This window comes from Bos indicus, chromosome 11 (genome assembly GCF_029378745.1).
Source record: "Bos indicus isolate NIAB-ARS_2022 breed Sahiwal x Tharparkar chromosome 11, NIAB-ARS_B.indTharparkar_mat_pri_1.0, whole genome shotgun sequence".
Lineage (NCBI taxonomy): Eukaryota > Metazoa > Chordata > Mammalia > Artiodactyla > Bovidae > Bos > Bos indicus.
The window spans coordinates 61737506-61759548 of record NC_091770.1 but is presented as its reverse complement, the minus strand read 5'-3'; the positions used below and the strand labels follow the sequence as shown (position 1 = coordinate 61759548).

The window sequence follows — 22043 nt, the reverse complement described above, 5'->3', positions numbered from 1 at the left end:
AAGCAGGGTGACAATACACAGCCTTGATGTCCTCCTTTTCCTATTTGGAACCAGTCTATTGTTCCATGTCCAGTTCTAACTGTTGCTTCCTGACCTGCATACAGATTTCTCAAGAGGCAGGTCAGGTGGTCTGGTATTCTCATCTCTTTCAGAATTTTCCACAGTTTATTGTGATCCACACAGTCAGAGGCTTTGGTATAGTCAACAAAGCAGAAATAGATGTTTTTCTGGAACTCTCTTGCTTTTTCCATGATCCAGCGGATGTTGGCAATTTGATCTCTGGTTCCTCTGCCTTTTCTAAAACCAGCTTGAACATCAGGAAATTCACGGTTCACGTATTGCTGAAGGCTGGCTTTGAGAACTTTGAGCAGTACTTTACTAGTGTGTGAGATGAGTGCAATTGTGCGGTATTTTGAGCATTCTTTGGCATTGCCTTTCTTTGGGATTGGAATATTGATCAGTTAGGTCATCCTTAATGTGGTCCTTTCTTGTTTGTGCTTGATATTCTCCCAAACAACTGTTTTTTTGGCGGGGAGGAAGAAAATCATCTCTGTCTTTAGGGGGTGCAAGTTATTTTGTTGGTTATGGTCTTCTGAATATTCTAAATCACTAAATGTTTCTATATGACTGTGACTAAATTTAGTATTTTATGTAAGAAAAGAGTATACCTAAAGTCGGAGAAGGCGATGGCACCCCACTCCAGTACTCTTGCCTGGAAAATCCCATGGACGGAGGGGCCTGATGGGCTGCAATCCATGGGGTCGCTAGGAGTCGGACACAACTGAGCGACTTCACTTTCACTTTTCACTTTCATGCATTGGAGAAGGAAATGGCAACCCACTCCAGTGTTCTTGCCTGGAGAATCCCAGGGACGGGGGAGCCTGGTGGGCTGCCGTCTATGGGGTCTCACAGAGTCAGACACGACTGAAGCGACTTAGCACTAGCAGCAAAGTCTTAAAAGTGCAGTTTTAAGCTTTAATGACTTCAAAAGTATAAATGTATAGACTTTGGAATAAATCATTTTGAAAATTTAATTATTCAAATTTATTTTATAATTGCATATCTTTGTGAATTTTGAATAATTTTTTTTTTTAGTCCTTTTGATTGAAGATGGCAAGCACTGAAGAAAAAGTTAACTGTGTTTTTTGTTAGATGAGATCAAGTTCATGATGACAGTAAAAAAAAATCACTTCCTATTATAAGAAGGAGGCTTCCCACAGACATTGATTTACAACTGGGTGAAAAGTTAGGGACACTGGGCTTAGTTTACAACAAGCCCAGATCTGGGAGATGCCGGCAATCCAGAGATTGTGGATAAAATTGAGACAGTGTTGACATAGAGTCCTCAAAATATGCACTGCAGATTTGCTGAATAAAATATTCCCCAAACCACAGGAGATAGAATTCTGACAGTGAAACTCCAAAGCATGCCTACCTGTTCAAATGCTACAAGAAGATTACTGAACTTCTGTCAGCTAATGAAGTGAAAAATTGAAAATTCCAATTATATTCTAGAAAGGTTGACCTTTTCTGATGGAGCACCTTTTCATTTAAGTGACAGTATTATTTGTCACATGTTAGTTACTGAGTTCAGTGTACGGAAAAGCGTCAGGAAGTTTGGCAACACAAGAATCCATAAAAGTTAGCGTTTGGTGTACCATTAGGAAGTCTTGAATTTTTGAGCCTCCCTTTTTTATAGAGATAATAATCCACATACCATAAAATTTACCCTTTTAAAGTATATAATTCAGTGGGTTTTAATACACTTATAGTTTGCAACCATCACCACTATCTAATTTAGAACATTTTTATCATTTATCACCCCCAAAAGAAATCCTATGTACATTAGTAGCCGCTTCTCATTTCTCCCTCCTTCCAGCCCTTGGCAAGTAGTCTTTTTGTCTCCATGGTTTTGTCTAGTTTATACATTTCATGTATATGAGATTCTGCAATATGTGGCCTTTTGTGTCTTCTGATCCTTTCTTTTTGAAGACTCTATAAGATAAATCTTACTTAGCAGTGCTTTAGAATGTTTTAATTTCCACATTGCAGTGATTATTCTATTATACCATTTTTCAAAAAGACAAATAGTACCCATTATTACGCTTGTGTGCATGCCATTTATTTATTTATTTTAATTTTGCTGGAATTTATTTGTAGTGTTGTGTTGCTTTCTGCTATATAGCAAAGTTACTTGTATGAGCCTTTCTCAGACTAATGGGCCAAGAGAGGGGAGGTCATCTTCCTTGCCCTCTTCCATTACCTGTTCTGTCTCCAGTAGGGTTTTTTGTGAGGTCATGTCAGAACTGTTATAATGCAATAAAACCTTTTTCTCTGGATGATCTTAAGACTACAATTACAAATGCTGTTCTTTTAATCACTGAACCAGGTGTGGGCTATATGTAAGGATATATGTATGTATGTGAGTGTATACCTATAAGTATTTTCCTGGCTTTGATCTCTGAGAGGGCCTAGAAATAGTGACAGCCTAGTAGCAGTGGTTGAACTGAGAAGAAGCTCCAAAGCACTTCCCAAAGCCAAACTTGCACCAGAAAAGGGTCACAGTCACTGTTGGGTGGTCTGCTGGTCATCTGATCCACTACAGCTTTCTAAATCCCAGCAAAACCATTACATCTACGAAGTGTGCTCAGCAAAATGATGAGATGCACTGAAAACTGCAGTGCCTGCAGCCAGCAGTGGTCAACAGAAGGGGCCCAGTTCTTCTCCATGACAATACCCGACTGCACGTCCTACAACCAGCGCTTCAAAAGTTGAGGGAATTGGGCTCGGAGTTTGGCCCCGTCTGCCATATTCACCTGACCTCTTGCCAACCAAATACTATTTCTTCAAGCATCTTGACAACTTTTTGCAGGGAAAACACTTTCACAACCAGCAGGAGGCAGAAAAATGCTTTCTAAGAGTTCATCAAATCCCAAAGCATGGATTATTTATACCACAGGAATAAACCAGTGTATTTCTCATTGGCAAAGATGTATTGATTGTAATAGTTCCTATTTTGATCAATAAAGGTGTGTTTGAGCCTAGTTATAATGATTTAAAATTCATGGTCCAAAACTGTAGTTACTTTGGTACCAACCTAATAATTTCAAATGTTCAGAGAAAATGTGTGTGTCTGAAAGAATGTAAATTTTATGAGGTAAAGTGTTAACCATTGGGGAAGCTGGATTGAAGGTGTATAAGAGTCTTTGTACTCTTCATGCAGCTTTTCTATTAAAGTTGTTTCACAGTACAGTTTTTTTTTTTGAAAGAAAAAGTTCTCTTCTAAATTGACTACCAATTACCAAGTTCACATTGGATGCTCTATTTACTCAGAAAAATGTTTTTTTTTTTTTTTTTTTTTAATGATCAGATTGGGACTTCACTGGGGGTCCAGTGGTTACAACACTGTACACTTTGACTTCAGTGGGGGTGAGTTTTATCCATCCTTGGTTGGGGAACTAAGATCCCACATGCTTTGTCATGTGGCCCCCCAAAAAAAAATATTTAAAATGATCAGATTGATACAAAAATGAATTTGAGTGTTTATACAAAATAGGTGACTGGAAAATTATGCCTTAAATATATGAAGGTTGACATGGGACTTCTGATTTTTTTCTTAAATCTTAAAATAAACTATACAGTGCATAAATCATTTCTAAACAGGAATGCATTAAGGAAACATAGCATACATGAGGACAAAACACCCCAGGCATTCATCCCCTGACCTAACAAAATGATAGACCTTGAAGTGACTTCAAAGCTGCAGAAATAACTGGCTCTGACATGTACCAAGATGGGGGAAATACATCCCGCAACCTTGAAATAAATGCTTAGTCTTTGAAGAGAACAAAAGAAAAAGTAGTCTCATATTTCATAAATAGAATTTAACAGTTGAAGAGTTCACATTATTCATTTGTGATTTTGTTATTAGTTTGGAAAAGCTGGTGAAGTTAAATTAAGCCTATTTTTATATCCATCCTTTCCCTCTTTGGTGTTTTAGGGGAACCAGAAGCGTTTAAAATATTAATTCTTTCCCCAAGTATCAGTGAAGGACTGTTGAATGCTTTCATTTCAGTGCTATTAGATCCAAGCAGGTTAAATTTCATTTCATACCCCTTAGTTTGGTATTCACAGTCTTCTATAGTTTAGTGATAACCTTTCTAACTTCCCTCTTTATCATCTTGTAGAAATCATCTCGAGAACACACTCTTATTTATTTTATTCTAAAGAAAAATCTTTGGCCCTAATTATATGTGATTTTTCTGACCTCTGTTTTCTGAATGTTCGTTACTCATCTGAAAAATATTTTGTTAGTTCCATTTCTTCCTTGAAGTTATTTCTAATCATTATTGTTCTACGGTGAATTCTCATGTTAAATTTTATAGCTCATTTATTGAAACCTTTTCTTTGACATTTAATCATATATTTCCTATTAAATCCTCTGTATTTTTGTTGTACTGTTTGTGTCTATACTTTCTGTCTTCTCAACTAATTTGGTGAACACCCAAAGAAGACATACTATATTTATACCTCATAATCTTCTAAAGATCATCTAGCTGTTTTTTGTTGTTATTGAATTGCTTTTAATGTACATTAGTTAGTTCAGTTGCTCAGTCGTGTTCGACTCTTTGCAACCCCATGGACTGCAGCATGCCAGGCCTCCCTGTCCATCACCAGCTCCTAGAGTTTACTCAAACTCATGTCCATTGAGTCAGTGATGCCATCCAACCATCTGATCCTCTGACGTCCCCTTCTCCTCCTGCCCTCAATCTTTCCGAGCATCAGGGTCTTTTCAAATGAGTCAGCTCTTAGCACCAGGTGGCCGAAGTATTGGAGTTTCAGCTTGAACATCAGTCCTTCCAGTGAATATTCAGGACTGATTTCCTTTAGGATGGACTGGTTGGATCTCCTTGCAGTCCAAGGGACTCTCAGGAGTCTTCTCCAACACCACAGTTCAAAAGCATCAATTCTTCAGTGCTCAGTTTTCTTTATAGCCCAACTCTCACGTCCATACATGACTACTGGAAAAACCATAGCCTTGCCTAGACAGACCTTTGTTGGCAAAGTAATGTCTGTGCTTTTTAACGTGGTGTCTGATTGGTCATGACGTTCCTTCCAAGGAGTAAGTGTCTTTTAATTTCATGGCTGCAATCACCATCTGCAGTGATTTTGGAGCCCCCAAAAATAAAGTCAGCCACTGTTTCCACTGTTTCCCCATCTATTTGCCATGAAGTGGTGGGACCGGATGCCATGATCTTCGTTTTCTGAATGTTGAGCTTTAAGCCAACTTTTTCACTCTTCTCTTTCACTTTCATCGAGAGGCTCTTTAGTTCTTCTTTGCTTTCTGCCATAAGGGTGGTGTCATCTGCATATCTGAAGTTATTGATATTTCTCCTGACAATCTTGATTCCAGCTTGTGCTTCCTCCAACCTAGCATTTCTCATGATGTACTCTGCATATAAGTTGAATAAGCAGGGTGACAATATACAGCCTTGACGTCCTCCTTTTCCTATTTGGGACAAGTCTATTGTTCCATGTCCAGTTCTAACCGTTGCTTCCTGACCTGCATACAAATTTCTCAAGAGGCAGGTCAGGTGGTCTGGTATTCTCATCTCTTTCAGAATTTTCCACAGTTTATTGTGATCCACACAGTCAAAGGCTTTGGTATAGTCAATAAAGCAGAAATAGGTGTTTTCCTGGAACTCTCTTGCTTTTTCTATGATCCAGCAGATGTTGGCAATTTGATCTCTGGTTCCTCTGCCTTTTCTAAAACCAGCTTGAACATCAGGAAGTTCACGGTTCACATATTGCTGAAGCCTGGCTTGGAGAATTTTGAGCATTACTTACTAGCATGTGAGATGAGTGCAATTGTGCGGTAGTTTGAGCATTCTTTGGCATTGCCTTTCTTTGGGATTGGAATGAACATTGACCTTTTCCAGTCCTGTGGCCACTGCTGACTTTTCCACATTTTCTGGCATATTGAGTGCAGCACTTTCCCAGCATCATCTTTTAGGATTCTAAATAGCTCAACTGGAATTCCATCACCTCCACCAGCTTTGTGCGTAGTGATGCTTCCTAAGGCCCACTTGACTTCACATTCTAGGATGTCTGTCTCTAGGTGAGTGTGAATGATCACACCATCATGATTATCTGGGTCGTGAAGATCTTTTTTGTATAGTTCTTCTGTGTATTCTTGCTACCTCTTCTTAATATCTTCTATTCTGTTAGGTCCATACCATTTCTGTCCTTTATTGAGCCCATCTTTGCATGAAATGTTCCCTTGGTATCTCTAATTTTCTTGAAGAAATCTCTAGTCTTTCCCGTTCTACTGTTTTCCTCTATTTCTTTGCACTGGTCACTGGGGAAGGCTTTCTTATTTCTCCTTGCTATCCTTTGGAACTCTGCACTCAAATGGGTATATCTTTCCTTTTTTCCTTTGCTTTTCACTTCTTGTCTTTTCACAGCTATTTGTAAGGCCTCCTCAGACAGCCATTTTGCTTATTTGCATTTCTTTTTCTTGGGGATGGTCTTACTCCCTGTCTCCTCTAGAGTGTCACAAACCTTTGTTCATAGTTCATCAGACACTCTGTCAGATCTAATCCCTTCAATCTATTTCTCACTTCCACTTTATAATAGTAAGGGATTTGATTTAGGTCATACCTGAATGGTCTAGTGGTGTTCCCTGCTTTCTTCAGTTTACATATGAATTTGGCAATAAGGAGTTCATGATCTGAACCACAGTCAGCTCCCGGTCTTGTTTTTCCTGACTGTATAGAGTGTCTCCATCTTTGGCTGCAAAGAATTTAATCAATCTGATTTCCATGTTGGCCATCTGGTGATGTCCATGTGTAGAGTCTTCTCTTGTGTTGTTGGAAGAGGGTGTTTGCTATGACCAGTGTGTTCTCTTGGCAAAACTCCAGTGCGTTCTCTTGGCAAAACACTATTAGCCTTTGTCCTGCTTCATTCTGTACTCCAAGGCCAAATTTGCCTGTTACTCTAGGTATTTCTCGACTTCCTACTTTTGCATTCCAGTCCCCTATAATGAACAGGACATCTTTTTTGGGTGTTAGTTCTAAAACGTCTTGTAGGTCTTCATAGAACCATTCAGCTTCAGCTTCTTCAGCATTACTGGTCAGGGCATAGACTTGGATTACCGTGATATTGAACGGTTTGCCTTGGAAACGAACAGAGATCATTCTGTTGTTTTTGAGATTACATCCAAGTACTGCATTTTGGACTCTTGTTGATTATGATGGCTACTCCATTTCTTTTGAGGGATTTCTGCCCGCAGTAGTAGATATAATGGTCATCTGAGGTAAATTCACCCATTCTAGTCCGTTTTAGTTCACTGATTTCTAGAATGTCGACATTCACTCTTGCCATCTCCTGTTTGACCATTTCCAATTTGCCTTGATTCATGGACCTGACATTCCAGGTTCCTATGCAATATTGATCTTTACAGCATCAGACCTTGCTTCTATCACCAGTCACATCCAACAACTGGGTGTTGTTTTTCCTTTGGCTCCATCTATTCATTCTTTCTGGAGTTATTTCTCCACTGATCCCCAGTAGCCTATGAGGCGCCTACCGACCTAGGGAGTTCATCTTTCAGTGTTCTATCTTTTTGCCTTTTCATACTGCTCATGGGGTGCTCAAGGCAAGAATAGTGAATTGGTTTGCCATTCCCTTCTCCAGTGGACCACATTTTGTCCCAACTCTCCACCATGACCGTCTGTCTTGGTGACCCTACACAGCATGGCTCATTTCATTGAGTTAGACAAGGCTGTGGTCCTTGTGATTAGATTGGTTAGTTTTCTGTGATTGTGGTTTCAGTCTGTCTGCCCTCTGATGCCCTCTCTCAGCACCTACCATCTTATTGGGGTTTCTCTTACCTTGGACGTGGAGTATCTCTTCACAGCTGCTTCAGCAAAGTGCAGCTGCTGCTCCTTACCTTGGACGTGGGGTATCTCCTCACGACCGCCTCTACTGACCTTGGATGTGGGGTGTCTCCTCTCGGCCTCTGCCTGCCGCCACTGCCTTCTTCACTTTGAGAATGCGCAAATAGTCACATATTAAATATGGTATCACTGGAAGAAATTTTTATAATTTTATTTAGATAATATAATACAGTACTTGTCTTTTTAATAGAGTACAAAATATAAAATATTTTAAAGAAAATAAAGTGCTCATTCTTAGACGTATACTAGGATGACACGGAGAAGGCAATGGCACCCCACTCCAGTACTCTCGCCTGGAAAATCCCATGGATGGGGGAGCCTGGTGGGCTGCAGTCCACGGGGTCGCGAAGAGTCAGAGATGACTGAGCGACTTCACTTGCACTTTTCACTTTCATGCATTGGAGAAGGACATGGAAACCCACTCCAGTGTTCTTGTCTGGGGAATCCCAGGGACGGGGGAGCCTGGTGGGCTGCCGTCTATGGGGTCGCACAGAGTTGGACACGACTGAAGCGACTTAGTAGCAGCAGCAGGATGACAAGAATTAAGAAAGAAAGAAAATATACTGGACATTAGTTTAAAAAGATAAATCTAGAAGAAATCTTCTTCTAGAAATCTTCTAGAAATCTAGAAGATTGTAAAAAAATATTTGTTACTTCAAATGGGTGCCATATATTTGAACAGATAATTCACATGTGTGTATTTGGTTTTAGGGAATGAAAACATTAAAGCAGCATTTTGCTTTTAAAATACTTTGGGCCTTAATTTCTTTAATGTTACCTAAGATTGGTGTGAAAAATATTCATTTTCATTATAATAGTTAATGTTTTTGACCAGATTTTTACAACATCTAAAACTTTTAGCATGAGAATCATCTTTTTTCCTCTTTCTACTATTGATTATTTTTGTAATGAACATCTCTAAATTCAATGTTGGGCAAAAAAACCCCAGTAACTTTGGCAGCTGCCCACATCTTCATGTTATACTGGTAAGGTTCATTCATACTGCTGCGTGCCACTGTGCTTTGTTGGTTTCAGCTGCTGTATAGTATTCTCTTTTGAGTATTGCATGATTTGTCCTCTGCTCTCCTGCTGACAGGCCTTTGGGTTTTTGTTTTCAGGTTTTTGGTATTCTGAAGCAATCAAGTGAGTACAAGCAAGTACACATTCTTAACACATTTCTTCTCTTGTACATGTTTGGAGTAATGTATACCTGGTTGCTCAGCTGGTAAAGAATCTGCCCACAGTGCAGGAGATCACTGTTTGATTTCTGGGTCAGAAAGATCCCCTGGAGAAGGAATAGGCTACCCACTCCAGTATTCTTGGGCTTCCCTCGTGGCTCAGATGGTAAAGAATGCACCTGTAATGTGGGAGACCTGGGTTCAGTCTCTAGGTTGGGAAGATCCCCTGGAGGAGGGCATGGCAACCCACTCTAGTATACTTGCTCGGAGAATCCCCATGGACTAATGAGCCTAGCAAGCTACAGTACATGGCGTCACAAAGAGTTGGACCTGACTGAGTGACTAAGCACAGCATAGCACATACCTGTAAGTAGAAATTCTGGGCCATATTGGATGTGGATGTTGAGTTTTAGAAGATAATCCAACTGTTTTCCAAAATGTTAGTCTCTTCAGATTGCCTCCTGGATCCTTTTGATACAATCCCACTCATCTTTGAAAGATTCTTTGTATTTTCAGTATGACAAGGTATATGAAGCTCATCTTATAAATTTCCTATTCTAGGTCTGAAACCTGCCTCTTCTCCAAGGAACTCCATTATTTTTGTGGGAAATGTATATAGAAGGCACAATTTGCACAACAGAAGTGCCCATTATTGATCTGGGCCTTCTTAGTGGATACGGATAGTAAATATGTATTTCTTTTGCAGAGAAAATACATAAGTTCATACTAATTATTGTGATTCAGATTCAGTTACACAGGGTTTTTCCTTTGATTTTATTAAAAATTTTGGTTCTAGGTGATATCAACATAAATTATTTAATCTTGCACTTAAACAGATAAGGTTTTAGTATAATAATATCACTAGTAGTGATAATGATGATCAAAAACTAATTTCTTGGCATTCCACCCATTTCTCTCCCTTTGGGTATTCCATTAGGGATGAATAGTAAACTGTTGTATTTAAAGTCATTTGAAGTAGTTCTTTGCCCTCCTTCATTCCGTATTCCAAGGCCAAATTTGCCTGTTACTCCAGGTGTTTCTTGACTTCCTACTTTTGCATTCCAGTCCCCTGTAATGAAAAGGACATCTTTTTTGGGTGCTAGTTCTAAAAGGTCTTGTAGGTCTTCATAGAACCGTTCAACTTCAGCTTCTTCAGCGTTACTGGTTGGGGCATAGACTTGGATTACTGTGATATTGAATGGTTTGCCTTGGAAATGAACAGAGCTCATTCTGTCGTTTTTGAGATTGTATCCAAGTACTGCATTTCAGACTCTCTTGTTGACCATGATGGCCATTCCATTTCTTCTGAGGGATTCCTGCCCACAGTAGTAGATATAATGGTCATCTGAGTTAAATTCACTCATTCCAGTCCATTTCAGTTGCTGATTCCTAGAACGTCAACATTCACTCTTGCCATCTCCTGTTTGACCACTTCTAATTTGCCTTGATTCATGGACCTGACATTCCAGGTTCCTATGCAATATTGCTCTTTACAGCATCGGACCTTGCTTCTATCACCAGTCATATCCACAGCTGGATATTCTTTTTGCTTTGGCTCCATCCCTTCATTCTTTCTGGAGTTATTTCTCCACTGATCTCCAGTAGCATACTGGGCACCTATTGACCTGGGGAGTTTCTCTTTCAGTATCCTATCATTTTGCCTTTTCATACTGTTCATGGGGTTCTCAAGGCAAGACTACTGAAGTGGTTTGCCATTCCCTTCTCCAGTGGACCACATTCTGTCAAATCTCTCCACCATGACCTGCCCGTCTTGGGTTGCCCCACGGGCATGGCTTAGTTTCATTGAGTTAGACAAGGCTGTGCTCCTAGTGTGATTAGATTGACTAGTTTTCTGTGAGTATGGTTTCAGTGTGTCTGCCCTCTGATGCCCTCTTGCAACACCTACTGTCTTACTTGGGTTTCTCTTACCTTGGACGTGGGATATCTCTTCATGGCTGCTCCAGCAAAGCGCAGCCGTTGCTCCTTACCTTGGACAAGGGTTATCTCCTCACCGCTGCCCTTCCTGACCTTGAACGTGGGATAGCTCCTCTAGGCCTGATAGAGTTTTGCCAAGAAAATGCACTGCTCATACCAAACACCCTCTTCCAACAACACATGAGAAGACTCTCAACACGGACATCACCAGGTGGTCAACACTGAAATCAGATTGATTATATTCTTTGCAGCCGAAGATGGAGAAACTCTATACAGTCAGCAAAAACAAGACCAGGAGCTGACTGTGGCTCAGACCATGAACTCCTTATTGCCAAATTCAGACTTAAATTGAAGAAAGTAGGGAAAACCACTAGACCATTCAGGTATGGCCTAAATCAAATCCCTTATGATTGTACAGTGAAAGTGAGAAATAGATTTAAGGGCCTAGATCTGATAGATAGAGTGCCTAATGAACTATGGAATGAGGTTCGTGACATTGTACAGGAGACAGGGATCAAGACCATTCCCATGGAAAAGAAATGCAAAAAAGCAAAATGGCTCTCTGGGGAGGCCTTACAAATAGCTGTGAAAAGAAGAGAAGTGAAAAGCAAATAAGAAAAGGAAAGATATAAGAATCTGAATGCTGAGTTCCAAAGAATAGCAAGAAGAGATAAGAAAGCCTTCTTCAGCGATCAGTGCAAAGAAATAGAGGAAAACAACAGAATGGGAAAGACTAGGGATCTCTTCAAGAAAATCAGAGATACCAAAGGAACATTTCATGGTATGGACCTAACAGAAGCAGAAGATATTAAGAAGAGAGTGAAGTAAGCCAGAAAGAAAAACACCAATACAGTATACTAACGCATATATATGGACTTTAGAAAGATGGTAACAATAACCCTATACAAGACAGCAAGAGAGACACTGATGTATAGATCAGTCTTATGGACTCTGTGGGAGAGGGAGAGGGTGGGAGGATTTGGGAGAATGGCATTGAAACATGTATAATATCATGTATGAAACGAGTCGCCAGTCCAGGTTCGATGCACGATAGTGGATGCTTGGAGCTGGTGCACTGGGACGACCCAGAGGGATGGTATGGGGAGGGAGGAGGGAGGAGGGTTCAGGATGGGGAACACATGTATACCTGTGGTGGATTCATTTCGATATTTGACAAAACTAATACAATATTGTAAAGTTTAAAAATAAAATAAAATTAAAAAAAGAAGAGATGGCAAGAATACACAGAAGAACTGTACAGAAAAGATCTTCATGACCCTGATAATCACGATGGTGTGATCACTGACCTAGAGCCAGATGTCCTGGAATGTGAAGTCAGGTGGGCCTTAGAAAGCATCACTACAAACAAAGCTAGTGGAGGTGATGGAATTCCAGATGAGCTATTCCAAATCCTGAAAGATGATGCTGTGAAAGTGCTGCACTCAATATGCCAGCAAATTTGGAAAACTCAGCAGTGGCCACAGGACTGGAAAAGGTCAGTTTTCGTTCCAATCCCAAACAAAGGCAATGCCAAAGAATGCTCAAAGTACTGCACAATTGCACTCATCTCACACGCTAGTAAAGTAATGCTCAAAATACTCCAAGCCAGGCTTCAGCAAAATGTGAACTGTGAACTTCCTAATGTTTAAGCTGGTTTTAGAAAAGGCAGAGGAACCAGAGATCAAATTGCCAACATCTGCTGGATCATGGAAAAAGCAAGAGAGTTCCAGAAAAACATCTATTTCTGCTTTATTGACTATGCCAAAGCCTTTTACTGTGTGGATCACAATAAACTGTGGAAAATTCTGAAAGAGATGAGAATACCAGACCACCTGACCTGCCTCTTGAGAAATTTGTATGCAGGTCAGGAAGCAACAGTTAGAACTGGACATGGAACAACAGACTGATTCCAAATAGGAAAAGGAGGACGTCAAGGCTGTATATTGCCACCCTGTTTATTTAACTTCTATGCAGAGTACATCATGAGAAATGCTGGACTGGAAGAAACACAAGCTGGAATCAAGATTGCTGGGAGAAATATCAATAACTTCAGATATGCAGATGACACCACCCTTATGGCAAAAAGTGAAGAGGAACTCAAAAGCCTCTTGATGAAAGTGAAAGTGGAGAGTGAAAAAGTTGGCTTAAAGCTCAACATTCAGAAAACGAAGATCATGGCATCCGGTCCCACCACTTCATGGGAAATAGATGGGCAAACAGTGGAAACAGTGTCAGACTTTATTTTTTGGGGCTCAAAAATCACTGCAGATGGTGACTGCAGCCATGAAATTAAAAGACGCTTACTCCTTGGAAGGAAAGTTATCACCAACCTAGATAGTATATTCAAAAGCAGAGACATTACTTTGCCAACAAAGGTTCATCTAGTCAAGACTATGGTTTTTCCTGTGGTCCTGTATGGATGTGAGAGTTGGACTGTGAAGAAGGCTGAGCGCCGAAGAATTGATGCTTTTGAACTGTGTGTTGGATAAGACTCTTGAGAGTCCCTTGGACTGCAAGGAGATCCAACCAGTCCATTCTGAAGGAGATCAGCCCTGGGATTTCTTTGGAAGGAATGATGCTGAAGCTGAAACTCCAGTACTTTGGCCACCACATGCGAAGAGTTGACTCATTGGAGAAGACTCTGATGCTGGGAGGGATTGGGGGCAGGAGGAGAAGGGGACGACAGAGGATGAGATGGCTGGATGGCATCACTGACTCGATGGACGTTAGTCTGAGTGAATTCCGGGAGTTGGTGATGGACAGGGAGGCCTGGCGTGCTGCGATTCATGGGGTTGCAAAGAGTCGGACACGACTGAGTGACTGATCTGATCTGATCTGAAGTAGTTCTTGGGGTGACTGAACTTCCGTTTTTGGTTTTAGGGGATAGCTTTTCCCCTTCATTTTAATTTAATTTTATAATTTTGTAAACCATTGCATGATTTCCAAATCAAACCTATGAAGTGAGATACATTTAGAGAAATCTAGCTCATTTCTTTCCACTCTAGCTTAGCCTGTCTCACCGTTTTTTAAAAATTATTTTTTGGTTTATCCTTCCATTAAAAAAATCATTCATGTGTGTGTATCTCTTTCTTAGATAAATAACAAGATGCTATATACTCTGCTTTTTTCACTAATCACTCTATTCTCAAAGTCTGTACAAGTTTATAGAGATACTTCAGTTCAGTTCAGTTGAGTAGCTCAGTCATGTCCAACTCTTTGCGATCCCATGAATCGCAGCACGCCAGGCCTCCCTGTCCATCACCAACTCCCGGAATTCACTCACCTCTTCACTTATTAGAAGAGGATTGCTGGGTCCAATGATCAATGCATATTTCATACTGTAATCTTTAAGGCCTATTTTGACAAAGCTTCTTGGGTGAATCTGAATTCCTCTCTACCTCCTCAGTTGAGAATCATTGTAGTCATAACTCCTTTTGGAAGGCATGGACTCACTTGCACCCTGAGTAGTTATAAGGCCTGCCACTAAGGTGCATTCATGTATCTCACTTGATTGCTTGAGCTGGCTGGCTAAGATGAGGATGGGTCTTTGTTTGAACAGGGCCCTTCTGAGATGGAAGACAATTAAAATACGAAAGCTTAACTTTTAGAACCAGGTATTTCTGAAGTATGAAGACCCCTCAGAGGAAAATACAAAATGTCTGGCAGACTAGGTTTTGAGGGCTCATAGGTGGCAGTCCTGCTGATACTGGTAGTAAGGGTATTTCAAGGAGTCTGATTTCATGTGTTGTTCTGAAGTTTTGTTCTGTGGCTTGAGCCTGTGCATCCCACAGGGACTTGGGTTAAAGTCATGTGGCAGTGTGCATTCTACTTAGCTGTTGTCCTTATTACTTAGGGCTATTTTTAATGGTGAGATCACATGTTTTCTTTTATACTTGCAGTACATTAAGGACACCCTTGATCTGACATCTGTAAGTCTTTCGTTTGAAGGAATGGGATCTTTTGGATTGACCTTTCCTATGCGAAACTTTTTTTTTCCCCCTAAATTAATGGTAAGTGTAGAAATCTGTATAATTCTTTGGGGGCAAACTGCCTGTCTTTCATTTACTAGCACAGTGGCTGGAATACTTCAGGTGTTCAAGAAATCTTGATTGAATGAATGAATTGAAAGAATGGATGAATTTATTTAATTGGGAGTAGAAGAAATTAGTTGGAAGTAGAGGGAGGGTTTTTTTTTTTTCCTTTTTTACATATGGATGTAGTTAAGCATAGTTAAGTGTATACAGATGGATTAAAAAAAAAAGAAAGCTAACCTAATTTTTCTTTTGAAAGTAGAAAAAGTTCATATTATTTTTAAGAAATAATGAATTTTAGAGTGTTGGTTTTTGAAATCTTAGGATAGATGTTGGTATTTTAAAGGAGAGATTTAGATAATTTTGAAAGATATTTATAAAGTAGAATTTGAAGAAAAGTGAAAGTCACTCAGTCCTGTCTCACTCTTTGTGACCGCATGATCTATGGCCCATGGAATTCTCTGGGCCAGAATACTAGAGTGGGTAGCCTTTCCCTTCTATAGGGGATCTTCCCAACCCAGGGGTCGAACCCAGGTCTTCTGCATTGCAGGCAGGTTCTTTACCAGCTGAGCCACAAGGAAAGCCAAAAGTAGAATTTAGTGGATAGTAATTGATTAGATGTGAGCAGCAAGAAAATATGAAAGAATATGTAAGTTTCTGCCTTGATCAGTTAAGTGAATGGAAATATCATTTACTGAAACTGGAACCACAAGAAGATGGACAGGTTTGCTTGGTAATGATGAGGGCTTCAATTTTGGTCCATGATTGACAACATGATATGCAGAAATTCTCATTTAAGGAATTTGAATAGTTGGAGAAGAGACGGCAAAACCATCCTGTGGTTATGTGCTTGAGATTTAATTTTGTAAATGGAAAGGGAAACTATGGTAGAAGGTAAGATCACCTAGGGGTTTATATAAAGTGAGAAGAAAACAGAACGCAGGTCAGAATTCTGGTAGAAGCAGAAAAAAAAAATGATGCTTAAGGAAGAGTGGTCAGAGAGCTAGGAAGTAAGCTATTTGGAGAGAGTGGGGAAGAGAATCTTGACTAAAGAGGGATATGGTTAATGGTGTCAGATAGTAGGAGAGATCTTAAGTAAGATAAGGCCTGCAAGAGGTCCGTTAACTTTAGGAGCAGGGAGGTACTGTGACTCTAGAGAAAGCAGGTTTCATAGAGGATGGAGATAGAAGTCAGAGTGTAGGAGTTGAGAATGAGACCACAATGGAGGATGTGGAGAAAACTCATTCAAGAGTTGGTTTTAAAAATGGAAAGTGATGGTAACTGAGGGTAGAGAAAAGTTTTTTGTTTTTCTTCTTAAGATGGGAGACAAACAGTGCTGTTAGGAAGGCATGAGCTAAAGAGAGAAAGGACCATCACTGGAGAATGTAAGAGAAACCAGTTTTATAGAAGACAAAAAGGGAGAGAAAGCATTTGTAAATGTATTTGAAGATGTTTAGGACAGAACAGGGATTCAAAAGTTGCTCCAGAAAGGTCTGGTTTGGGGGAGTGGGGATCAGTGGGAGATAATGCCAGAAAGAAGAACTGAGAGTCTGCATCTTCCCTGCATAATTAACAGCCTATTTCAAACTTCCCCTCCTTAGCATTTGGAACAACAATTCAGAACCTTGGGGATAAGCAGCATTTACTATGGATTTGTTCTTATATCTGCCTGTCTTTCTAATTGCTGTTTGTAAGAATATGTAGTTTTAAAATGTTTTTTTATGCTAGTGATTTTTTTTCTAGTTTCTATTGAAATATAAAGTACTTTAACTTTCTCTATGGCGTTTTTGTTTCTGAATTAATTAATTTCTGCCATTTTGTTTTTTCTTCCAAATTACTTTGAATTTACTTTTAAGCTCTTAGTTTTTTTTTTTATTATTAATTTATTTTGGACAAAAATTGTATCTAAGGTATGTACCATGATGTTTCAATAAATGTATATCTTGTGAAATGATTGCCACAGTCAAACTAACTGGTGTATCCATCACTTCCCATAGTTACCTTTTTTGTGGCAGGAGGTGGGGGGTGGTGGTGGTGCTGCTGAAAACACTTGAGATCTACTATCCTAGCACATCTCAAGTATGCAGTACATTGTTGTTAATGGTGATGTACCGGAGAAGGCAATGGCACCCCACCCTAGTACTCTTGCCTGGAAAATCCCATGGACGGAGGAGCCTGGAAGGCTGCAGTCCATGGGGTCGCTGAGTGTCAGACACGACTGAGCGACTTCCCTTTCACTTTTCACTTTCATGCATTGGAGAAGGAAATGGCAACCCACTCCAGTGTTCTTGCCTGGAGAATCCCAGGGACGGGGGAGCCTGGTGGGCTGCCGTCTGTGGGGTCGCACAGAGTCGGACACGACTGAAGCGACTTAGCAGCAGCAGCAGCAGTGGTAAAGAATCTACCTGCCACTGCAGGAGACACAAGAAATGCGAGTTTGATCCTTGGGTTGGGAACATCTCCTGGAGTTGGAAATAGCTACCCTCTCCAGTATTCTTGCCTGTAAAATTTCATGGAGAGGGGAGCCTGGCAAGCTACAGTCCATGGGGTTGCAAAGAGTGGGACACAACTGAGTGACTGAACACACACACACACACACACACACACACAGTCACCATGCTGTACATTAGGTCCCTAGAACTTATTCATCTTATAACTGGAAATCTGTATCCTTTGATCAGTCTCTCTCCTTTCTCCCATCCTCTAGTCTCTGATGGTAACCACCATTCTTACTGTTTTAAGAGTTTTTTTTAAGATTCCACATATAAGGGAGATCATGTGTCTGACTTATTTCACTTAGCATGATGTCTTCCAAGTTTATCCGTGTTACAAATGGCAGACTTTCCTTTTTTAAGTCTGAATAATAATCCATTGTATATGTGCACCACATTTTCCTTTTCCGTTCACCAAGGACACTTAGGTTGTGTCTTTATTTTGACTGCTGTGAATAGTACTACTTTCAGCCCTTTCTGTTTTTAACTTCTTTAGGTAGATGCTTTTCACAAGGGACATTTTCATTATTATTTAGTTCAAAATACTTAATTTTTTTCCTGTTAACTTTTTCTTGTTATTTAGAAGTGTTTCTTAATTTCTAACACATGGATATTTGTTTTAATGCTATTTTTTTAAATTTCCAGCTTAATTAGAGAATATATTTTATATGATCTAAACCCCTTATTATTTCTGAAGATTTATTTTGACCCATTTGATTTTTTAATTTCCAAATTTAATTTGAAAAGAGTGTATATTCTGCAGAAGCTTTTGAGTGTAGTGCTCTCTGTATGTTCATTGAGGCAAGTTTATTAATTTTTTAATATCTATATCCTATTTTTCTGATTTTCAATGAGGAAATATTAGACTTATTTATTTTTCTGTTCTGTTAAATTTTTGATATTTTAAGGTTGTATTATTGGATGTATACTCAATGTAAGTTAATTTTTTCATGGTGAACTTAACCCCTATGATTATGAATTGACCCTCTTTACTGTAGCAATTCTTAGAATGCCTTTCACCTTATTTTTTTGCTTAGTATTAATATTGCACGAGGCATCTTTTGGTTAGCATTTTCTTGATGAATCCTTTTTCTTCTTATCTTGAATTTTTGCGTATCCTTATATTTATATATATCTCTTAAGTGCCACATGTTTGCTTTTAGTTTTCTTTTTCCAGTCTGACAATCTCTGCCTTCTAACTGGAGCACATAAGTCATTTACATTTGATGTAATTGTTTATATTTTCGTCTTTATGGTTACCATCTTATTTTGTGATTTTTATTGGTTCTTAGTTTATGTTTCTTTTCCTCTCTTTTCTTGCCTACTTTTTGCATTAGTTGAATTTTTTTAAAATGTGCTTTATTTTTTTAGGGTTCTAGATTCACAGAAAAATTAAGCAGAAAGTATAGAAAGTTCTCATATACCTACTAGTCACCTCACCCAAATCCACCCCCTCCCCACAGCCTTCTCTACCAAAATGGTACGTTGGTTACAATTGATTAACGTACCTTGACACATCATTACCCAAAGTCCTTAGTTTATGTTAGGATTCACACTTAGTATTGTGCATTCTATGAGTTTTGACAAATGCATTATGATACCTGTTCAGTATTATAGTATGAGAAAATTCCACTGCTCTAAAAATCCTCTGCTTTCCCTAATCATTACTCCCCCTGCCCAATCCTTGGCAATCACTGATCCTTTTTTTGACTATCTTCATAGTTTTGTCTTTTCCAAAATGTCATACAGTTGGAACTATACAGTGTATAACCTTTCTAAGATTGGCTTCTTTCATTTATTAATGTGCATCTAAGGGGCTTCTGTATCTTTTCATGGCTTGATAGCTCATTTCTTTTTAGTGGTGAATGATATTCCATTGTCTGGATATACCACAGTTTATCCATCTCCTGTAGGACATCTTGCTAGCTCCCAAGTTTTGGCAGTTATGAATAAGCTACTGTAAACATCTGTTTGCAGATTTTTGTGTGGACAAGGGTTTTGATTTCTTTTCAGTAAATAGATACCAAGGAGTGTGATTGCTGGATTATATTGTAAGAGTATATTTTATTTTGTAAGAAATTGCCAAACTGTCTTTCAGAGTGGCTATATTCCTACAGGTGGTGAATGAGAGTTCATATTGCTTCACATTCTTACTAACATTTGGTATTGTCAATGTTTTTGGATTTTCACCATTGTAATAGGTGTGAAATGATTTCTTATGTTGGATTAATATATTTCTTTATTACTCCATTTTCTCTTTCTACTACTTTGGAAGTTGTATACTCATTTCTTTTCTTTTGGACCTTCCAGGGAACTGTTGGCTTGAAGTAAACTGGGAAAGATTTGGCGGCCCCAGGATATCACAAGTTGAGCTTACTGTTTACTATATAAGGATTGCTGCAGTCAGAATAGTGAAAGTTGTGCTAATGGATCTGATCTGTCTAGCAACTCTGGGTCAGCCCAGCAGCCTCCCCCGAGCCTTTGTTGCTTCACCTGTAAAATAGCATTGTAGAAGATGAGGTAACTTAATATGGGTCACTTGAGGGGAGTAGGACTGAGGGGAGGAGAGACCAACTTTTAAAATCTGAGGCTAATCAATACCTCTATTTCCTTTCAGACAATATAAGGACCTTCAGTTCAGTTCAGTTGCTCAGTCATGTCCAACTCTTTGCAACCCCATGGACTGCAGCCCGCCAGGCTGCAGTCCTGGAGTTTACTCAAACTCGTGTCCATTGAGTCAGTGATGCCGTCCAACCATCTCATCCTCTGACGTCCCCTTCTCTTCCTGCCCTTCAATCTTTCCTAGCATCAGGGTCTTTTCAAATGAGTCAGCTCTTCGCATCAGGTAGCCAAAGTATTGGAGTTTCAGCTTTAACATCACTCCTTCCAATGAATATTCAGGATTGATTTCCTTTAGGATGGACTGGTTGGATCTCCTTGCAGTCCAAGGGACTCTCAGGAGTCTTCTCCAACACCACAGTTCAAAAGCATCAATTTTTTGGTGCTCAGCTTTCTTTATAGTCCAACTCTCAAATCCATACGTGACTACTGGAAAACCATAGCCTTGACTAGACAGACCTTTGTTGGCAAAGTAATGTCTCTGCTTTTGAATATGCTGTCTAGGTTGGTCATAACTTGCCTTCCAAGGAGTAAGCGTCTTTTAATTTCATGGCTGCAATCACCATATGCAGTGATTTTGGAGCCCCCTCCAAAAAAGTCAGCCACCATCTATTTGCCATGAAGTGATGGGACCAGATGCCATGATCTTAGTTTTCTGAATGTTGAGCTTTAAGCCAACTTTTTCACTCTCCTTTTTCACTTTCATCAAGAGGCTCTTTAGTTCTTGTTAGCTTTCGCCATAAGGGTGGTGTCATCTGCATATCTGAGGTTATTGATATTTCTCCTGGCAATCTTGATTCCAGCTTGTGCTTCCTCCAGCCCACCATTTCTCATGATGTACTCTGCAAATAAGTTAAATAAGCAGGGTGACAATATACAGCCTTGACGTCCTTCTTTTCCTATTTGGAACAAGTCTATTGTTCCATGTCCAGTTCTAACTGTTGCTTCCTGACCTGCATACAGATTTCTCAGGAGGCAGGCCAAGTGGTCTGGTATTCCCATCTCTTGAAGAATTTTCCACGGTTTATTGTGATGCACACAGTCAAAGGCTTTGGCATAATCAATAAAGTAGAAATAGATATTTTTCTGAAACTCTCTCGCTTTTTTGATGATCCAGCGGATGTTGGCAATTTGATCTCTGGTTCCTCTGCCTTTTCTAAAACCAGCGTGAACATCTGGAAGTTCATGGTTCACGTATTGCTGAAGCCTGACTTGGAGAATTTTGAGCATTATGTTACTAGCATGTGAGATGAGTACAATTGTGTGGTAGTTTGAACATTCTTTGGCATTGCTTTTCTTTGGGATTGAAATGAAAATTGACCTTTTCCAGTCCTGTGGCCCCTGCTGACTTTTCCAAATTTGCTGGCATATTGAGTGCAGCACTTTCACAGCATCATCTTTTAGGATTTGAAATAGCTGAACTGGAGTTTCATCCCTTCCAGTAGCTTTGTTCGTAGCAATGCTTCCTAAGGCCCACTTGACTTCACATTCCAGGATGTCTGGCTCTAGGTGAATGATCAAACTACCATGATTATCTGTGTTGTGAAGATCTTTTTTGTATAGTTCTTCTGTGTGTTCTTGCCACCTCTTCCTAATACCTTCTCTTAGGTCCATACCATTTCTGTCCTATATTGAGCCCATCTTTGGACTTTAAAATTTTTCAACTATTTTTAATACTTTTGCCTGCCTCTCAGCTTATATGTCATTGTATTTCAATTCTGTTTTTATTAAAACCTCAAAAGAAATTGCTATTATGCATTTAATGCACAGTTTCATACTTGTGTTTCTTACTTTTCTTTTTTGTCTGAAGTCTTCAGAGCACATAGTTTC

At 39.5% G+C, this 22043-nt stretch overlaps 1 protein-coding gene across 7 annotated transcripts in view; it reads left to right on the top strand.

The window, feature by feature from the left end:
• WDPCP (WD repeat containing planar cell polarity effector) overlaps window positions 1-22043 on the top strand; it is a 298437-nt gene that overhangs the window by 36422 nt on the left and 239972 nt on the right. Inside the window, exon 1 of one of the 7 annotated variants that reach the window (XM_070798866.1) lies at window positions 13862-15081. The exons of 2 other annotated variants lie outside the window; for them this stretch is intronic. In XM_070798866.1, coding sequence (XP_070654967.1) covers window positions 15022-15081 — 60 coding nt within the window. In that variant the 5' untranslated portion in view covers window positions 13862-15021. Of the gene's footprint in view, window positions 1-13861; window positions 15082-22043 lie in introns of those variants that run through there. 4 more of the 7 variants (XM_070798863.1, XM_070798865.1, XR_011569297.1 and 1 more) reach the window with 4 other exon arrangements.